The sequence below is a fragment of the Palaemon carinicauda genome, chromosome 33 (genome assembly GCF_036898095.1).
Source record: "Palaemon carinicauda isolate YSFRI2023 chromosome 33, ASM3689809v2, whole genome shotgun sequence".
Lineage (NCBI taxonomy): Eukaryota > Metazoa > Arthropoda > Malacostraca > Decapoda > Palaemonidae > Palaemon > Palaemon carinicauda.
The window spans coordinates 9,662,447-9,669,946 of NC_090757.1; the positions used below are offsets into that span (position 1 = coordinate 9,662,447).

The window sequence follows — 7,500 nt, forward strand, 5'->3', positions numbered from 1 at the left end:
TAATGAAATAGGTTTTATGTAATCAATCCTTCAGAATCTTTTAAAAACACGAACAAGGAGAGTTAAATATCCTTTAAGCCAAGTTTTAATGAGAATAAGTTTTGGTAGATGAATACTAACAGTTAAACGAAGATGGAAGTAAGAGAAACTTTGAAAAGAATAGTAAATAAAAGTTTTAGAAAATATCCTTTTATGGGCCGCTCATAAATTGCAGCAACAAGGGGCAGGGCAGTGTCCCAGAGACTAACCATATACTGTACACAAGAGACCCCCTCCATCAAGATAGGACCAGGGAGGTCCAGACAATGCCTGCTAGTGACTCTGTGGTTAGACTTAAAGGCTCTCACAAGCATAGTGACCGTGCAGACACTATTAGAAACTATCGAGCAAGATTGAGTTTCGAACCTCTCTCCAACAGATTGCCAGTTAGGGACTTTTCCAATAGGCTACCACTACCCGTGCCATCCATGTCGCTTGTGTCCCCTTGTATTTTTTTTTTTTATATTTACTTATTTATAATCCGGACAGTAACACGAAGTTTTGGAACAGGGACCAGTTCCTTTCCCTCTCCGTCACTAAATATTGTAGAAGGGACCAACTGTGATGTCTGGGTTTTGCGTGTCTGATCCCTAAATCGATGTTTGGGATTGTAAGGTGGGGGAACAGAGGTGGTGTTGTCAAGTAAGGTGTACAGTGATACTTTACTTCCGAGGTGTGTTACAAGTATATCATAAACGTCTGTCTTGTGTTATGATTTATTTTTAAAGTAGAGGATATATTAATGGGAATTTTAGATATGAAGTGTTAATCTATACGTGTGGCTATGAATACTAGAGGTTAAACATTTGTACAATTATTTGCATGCCATACAAACATATACATACTTATTGTTTATTATGTATGATTTTGGATTATTGTGGAAGTGGAATCGCGTATTTTAATATAAGGAAATATATGGAATAGGTGTATTCCCCTTGGATATAGATGTATATACTCACACGCATCAATATATGACAACGTTTAAATGACTGCCACTGTCAACCTCATAATAACAACGTTCCAAGCCTACCCGGTAATCAGGTAGTCTGTATTGTCTAGTTAATAACCATATTACAGTTATTACAGTTGACAAATGTAAGCCTTCATTTAGTTTCCTGTATTGGTTGGTGACTCCTCTCCATATCTGTATTTTACAGGCTACAGTCGAACCTGTGAAGGCAGCCGAGCAGGTCGAAGCGTCGCTTGAGCAGGAGATTGTGCAGCCAGATTCCATTGAGAGAAACGGTCAGGTAAGTGATGCATTGAGTCAATTATTAGTCGGGTACTGTAAGCAGGATTCGTTTAATTATTATTTACTTAATGATGTTTATTAATGAATTTAGCATCGTAAATAGGTTTTGATTGGCATGTTTATTGGTTGAATGGGAGAGTTGTAAATATGGCGTTTTATGTGTCATATGCTTAATTTGGACATTGGAGAGAAGAAATAACAGAGTTGTAAATATGGCGTTTTATGTGTCATATGCTTAATTTGGACATTGGAGAGAAGAAATAACAGAGTTGTAAATATGGCGTTTTATGTGTCATATGCTTAATTTGGACATTGGAGAGAAGAAATAACTTATTAATTGATCATATTAAATCGGCTATAACTAATAGGACTTTTTTATATTTATTTATGGCTAAAACTGGTTAAAAATATGGGCATTGCATATTAATTACGAAATTAGTTGGTAGTTACTAGATTTTGTAATGCTAGTAATGCATTGTAAGCGTTAATTGTAGAAAGACTATTGTATGCCAAGACATGTGGTTCTCTGGTATGACTTGCGTGTGATTCAGACTTTATACGTAACACAGATCGAATTACACGAATTACATTATGGATACAAATAACTACAGCTTTATTTGTATTTATCAACACTAGAACAAAGCTTGTAATGGCCAACCGACATTAGAGGAAATTAACCAATCATCCATCCAGTCTATTAATAATTCAACAGGGACGAACAATTACTAACCTGTCAATCATTTTTGTGTCGGATCCGTATCTGCTCACAGCTCTCCATTTGCCATTTTCGTCTGTTCTCTTTTTCTCCTGTCGAGCTTCATGTTTCAGTGGAAAAGTAACAGTGAGCGAGAGCTTTATCATGACAAAGCTCCTGGGAGCTGTTTTAACACTCTGTGAGCTTTTATCAAGTCAGTCGACTGGCGGAGGTGCTTCAATTAGAGGGATGTGGTTCAACAACCTATTGATTAGAGAGAGAGAGAGAGAGAGAGAGAGAGAGAGAGAGAGAGAGAGAGAGAGAGAGAGAGAGAGGGGATTAATGCAATATTGTTTATTTAACAGCATAATTGGTTTGTGAGTGATTTTGTTTTTAAAATACGGGTGTATATATATATATATATATATATATATATATATATATATATATATATATATATATATATATATATATATATATATATATATATATATATATTGAGTGCATTTTCGAATGCAACAGTACGTGATTAGAAAGAGTAATTACATTATTAGAAAAAACTTTGATAAGACAAATGCACATGCATGCATATTCCGTATGTATGCCTGCTTATACAGTATCTTTGTGATGAGAAACGCAGATGTGGGTCTTCCAGATATCTGTTTACACTGATTCAATTAACTAGATTCCTCGTGGTATTTGGTCGATTTTATAACCTCGTTTGAGAATCAGTAGAGGATCTGCTACTGTCAGCACTGTGACAAGTGTCTGTTTGTCTGTTCACAGGTATGTCTGATCATTTTTTGGTGGAAGGAAAATTAGTTTTGGGGAATAGAGTAGGTGGATGTAAAAGGGAGCTAGTGAGGGTTGAAGAGCTAATAAAACCGGGGGTAAAAAGTAAATCTCAGGAAAGGTTGAAAATGACATATGACGAAGTGAAAGTAAGAGAAACTGGCAATTTAGAGGAGGAGTTAGTAAAAGAAAATTTTGTTGGGGTTGCAAGTGATGTGTGTGGCAAAAGGTTGTTGGAGGCAGCATGAGGAAGGGCAGTGAATGGTGGAATGAAAGAGTGAAGGTAAAAGTGGAAGAGAAAAAGAGGGCTTTTGAAGAATGGCTGCAGAGTAATAGTATAGAGAAGTATGAAAAATATAAAGAGAAAAATGTGGAAGTAAAGCGCAAGGTATGTGAGGCAAAGAGGGCAGCTGACCTGAGGTGGGGTCAGGGATTGGTTCATTCATATGAAGAGAATAAGAAGAAGTTTTGGAAAGAAGTGAAGAGAGTAAGGAAGGCTGGCTCAAGAATTGAAGAGACAGTGAAAGATGGAAATAGAAGGTTGTTAAAAGGAGAGGAGGCAAGGAAAAGATGGGCGGAATATTTTGAAAGTTTACTGAATGTTGAGGATAATAGGGAGGCAGATATAATTGCTGTTGCAGGTGTTGAGGTGCCAGTGATAGGAGATGAGAATGAGACAGAGATTACAATAGATGAAGTAAGGAGAGCACTAGATGAAGCGAGAGTAGGAAAAGCGTCTGGTATGGATGGTGTGAGAGCTGAGATGTTGAAGGAAGGGGGTGTGACTGTACTTGAATGGTTGGTGAGATTGTTTAATATGTGTTTTGTGTTGTCAATGGTACCAGTAGATTGGGTTTGTGCATGTATTGTACCACTATATAAGGGTAAGGGAGATGTGCATGAGTGTTGTAATTCAAGAGGTATTAGTTTGTTAAGCGTAGTTGGAAAAGTGTATGGTAGAGTAATGATTAATAGGATCAAGGATAAAACAGAGAATGCAATCTTGGAAGTACAGGGTGGTTTTAGAAGAGGTAGGGGTTGTATGAATCAGATTTTTACAGTAAGGCAGATATGCGAGAAATGTTTAGCAAAAGGTAAGGAGGTGTATGTTGCGTTTATGAATCTGGAGAAAGCTTATGATAGAGTTGATAGGGAAGCAATGTGGAATGTGATGAGGTTATATGGAATTGGTGGAAGGTTGTTGCAAGCAGTGAAAGTTTCTTCAAAGGTAGTAAAGCATGTGTTAGGATAGGAAATAAAGTGAGTGATTGGTTTCCGGTGAGAGTGGGGCTGAGACAGGGATGTGTGATGTCGCCGTGGTTGTTTAACTTGTATGTTGATGGAGTGGTGAGAGAGGTGAATGCTCGAGTGCTTGGACGAGGATTAAAACTGGTAGACGAGAATGACTATGAATGGGAGGTAAATCAGTTGTTGTTTGCGGATGATACTGTACTGGTTGTAGACACAGAAGAGAAGCTTGGCCGATTAGTGACAGAATTTGGAAGAGTGTGTGATAGAAGGAAGTTGAGAGTTAATGTGGGTAAGAGTAAGGTTATGAGATGTACGAGAAGGGAAGGTGGTGCAAGGTTGAATGTCATGTTGAATGGAGAGTTACTTGAGGAGGTGGATCAGTTTAAGTACTTGGGGTCTGTTGTTGCAGCAAATGGTGGAGTGGAAGCAGTTGTACGTCAGAGAGTGAATGAAGGTTGCAAAGAGTTCGGGGCAGTTAAGGGAGTAGTAAGAAAAAGAGGGTTGAGCATGAATGTAAAGAGAGTTCTATATGAGAAAGTGATTGTACCAACTGTGATGTATGGATCGGAGTTGTGGGGAATGAAAGTGATGGAGAGACAGAAATTGAATGTGTTTGAGATGAAGTGTCTAAGGAGTATGGCTGGTGTATCTCGAGTAGATAGGGTTAGGAACGAAGTCGTGAGAGTGAGAACGGGTGTAAGAAATGAGTTAGCAGCTAGAGTGGATATGAATGTGTTGAGGTGGTTTGGCCATGTTGAGAGAATGGAAAATGGCTGTCTGCCAAAGAAGGTGATGGGAGAAGTACAAGAGGAAGGCCAAGGTTTGGGTGGATGGATGAAGTGAAGGAAGCTTTGGGTGATAGGAGGATAGATGTGAGAGAGGCAAGAGAGCGTGCTAGAAATAGGGATGAATGGCGATCGATTGTGACGCAGTTCCGGTAGGCCCTGCTGCTTCCTTCGGTGCCTTAGATGACCGCGGAGGTAGCAGCAGTAGGGGAGTCAGCATTATGAAGCTTCATCTGTGGTGGATAATGTGGGAGGGTGGGCTGTGGCACCTTAGCAGTACCAGCTGAACTCGGTTGAGTCCCTTGTTAGGCCGGAAGGAACGTAGAGAGTAGAGGTCCCCTTTTTTGTTTTGTTTCATTTGTTGATGTCGGCTACCCCCGAAATTGGGGGAAGTGCCTTGGAATATGTATATATGTATTTCCTTTTTTCCTTCCCTCACTGAGCTATTTTCCGTATTGGAGTCCTTGGGTTTATAGGCATCTTGCTTTTTCAACTAGGGTTGTAGCTTAGCAAGTAATAAGGATAATAATCGAGACAGAAGTGTTTTGTTTGTCTGTTCATAGATTTTATTTATTAACTGAGACGGACATGGCTTTCCTTTCTTTCTGTTCCTCGCTCATGAATGGCAGAGACAAGGTGCAGTGGTGGCCTGGTGGTAGTGTCCTTGCCTGGTGATGGCCACACTGGGTTTAGAGTCCCGCTCAGACTCGTCAAGTTTCTCTGGTCGCTGCAATCTCACTATCCTTGTGAGCTGAGGATTGGTGGGGGTTTGGGGGAGCCTATAGGTCTATCTGCTGAGTCATCAGCAGCCATTGCCTGGCCCTCCTTGTTCCTACCTTGGATGGAGAGGGGGCCCCTTGGGCGTTGATCATATGTAGTATGGTCAGTCTTCTATTCAGGGCATTGTCGTGCTAGATAGGGCAATGTTACTGTTCCTTACCTCTGCCATTCATGAGTGGCCGTCAAACCTTTAATGGTCGAGAGCAAGGTGGTCCAACTACGGGCCAAATGTGGCCCGCGAGGGGATTTTTTGTGGCCCTCCAACATTGACCTAATTATGCAGTATGATTTAATGTGTCGAAACCTTATTGGAAATAAATGAGCCCTCCTGAATATTATCAAAATAAAAAATGGTAAATAATGAAATAAAATTAAAATCACACATTTCATTAGAAGTTCAGTACTCTCTCTCTCTCTCTCTCTCTCTCTCTCTCTCTCTCTCTCCTCTCTCTCTCTCTCTCTCTCTCTCCAAACCATGCGTTCAGTACCAATGTTTAGTGTTTATTTTACTTTTGACGGTAGATAGGAGACTGACCATATATCCATAAGATTAGCATAGAAGCCCCATCTCCACTCAAACTCAGACTAGGGAGGGCCAGGCAATGGCTGTATTTGACTCGGCAGGTAGACCTATAGGCTTAGGCTTCTCCAAACACCCCCTCCCCATCCTTCGCTTACAAGGATGGTGAGGTTGCACCGACCAAAGTAATTAAAAAGTTTGAGCGGGACTCTTATCCCAGTCTGGCATTCACCAGGCAGGAACGTTACCGCATCGGCCACCACAACCCCATTGAGATAGCTGGAATGAATATTGGCATGGACGGTGGAAGAAACGAAGTGGTTAATTTGTATAGGCTCTCTGGAATAGATAATAAGAAGAGAATATTAATAATTTATCAAAAAAGATAAGAAACTCATCAGAGAAGCCAATATTATTATGAATAGAGGCGAAAGCAAATGTTGGAATCTATGAAGACACCTGTAATTTAAGTTTCTAAAGTGAAGTAAATTAAAGCAGGAATTTAAAGAGGAGAAAACAGACTTTAATGTCATTGCATCAAATGACCCATGTTGGTATCTTACCATAGAATCAGTAAATATTAGCACCAGCCACCCGTTTAGATACTACCTCTAGAGAGTTTTGGGGTCCTTTGACTGGCCAGACAGTACTACATTGGATCCTTCTATCTGGTTACGGTTCATTTTCCCTTTTTCTCTTATTCTGGTTTTAAAGTTTTTTATAGTTTATATAAGCAATATTTATTTTGGTGTTGCTGTGCTTAAAATATTTATTTTTCCTTGTTTCCTTTCCTCACTGAGCTATTTTCCCTATTGAAGCCTCTGGGCTTATAGCATCCTGCTTTTCCAACTAGGGTTGTAACGTAGCAAGTAATAATAATAATAATAATAATAATGATAATATAACATCACATAACAAAGTTATATCGGTGATGAAAATTTAAAAATTTAGCACAGCCATAACCACAAAGATTAACCTATACAATTCACTGCACTGACGAGAACAAATTAAGTAATATTACAATTTCAATCATTGCCAGATTTTAGGGATTTGGGTGTGGGAAACACAAAATGAGTAAATTAATTAAGTGAAATGAAATATAAATAATTTTAAGAATGGCATTTAAACTTAGTGTGGAACTCCATGTATAGACTTATTGTAGCAAGTATTTTGCTTTTTAACATCTCTTGCACGTGTGTGTGTGTGTGTGTGTGTGTGTGTGTTTTGTGAATTTAATTTAACGCTTACGTCATCGGAAAATTTATCAATGAACAGATGGTTTGTTAACAGCTTTTTCTACTAATGGATGAGTAATATTTACAATTCGCTTGTTTACTTGTTTACTTCCGGTTGAATAATAGATAGCTTCCCTCATCAATGTTAACGA

The 7,500-nt window shown here is 39.1% G+C and overlaps 1 protein-coding gene across 11 annotated transcripts in view; it reads left to right on the plus strand.

The window, feature by feature from the left end:
* CRMP (Collapsin Response Mediator Protein) overlaps positions 1–7,500 on the plus strand; it is a 404,589-nt gene that overhangs the window by 244,636 nt on the left and 152,453 nt on the right. For all 11 annotated transcript variants that reach the window (XM_068356738.1, XM_068356729.1, XM_068356731.1 and 8 more), the window contains one exon: positions 1,197–1,289. Coding sequence is in view for 7 of the 11 variants with exons in the window: in XM_068356729.1 (XP_068212830.1) it covers positions 1,197–1,289 (93 nt within the window). In the remaining 4 variants the exon portion in view is untranslated. The remainder of the gene's footprint in view (positions 1–1,196; positions 1,290–7,500) is intronic.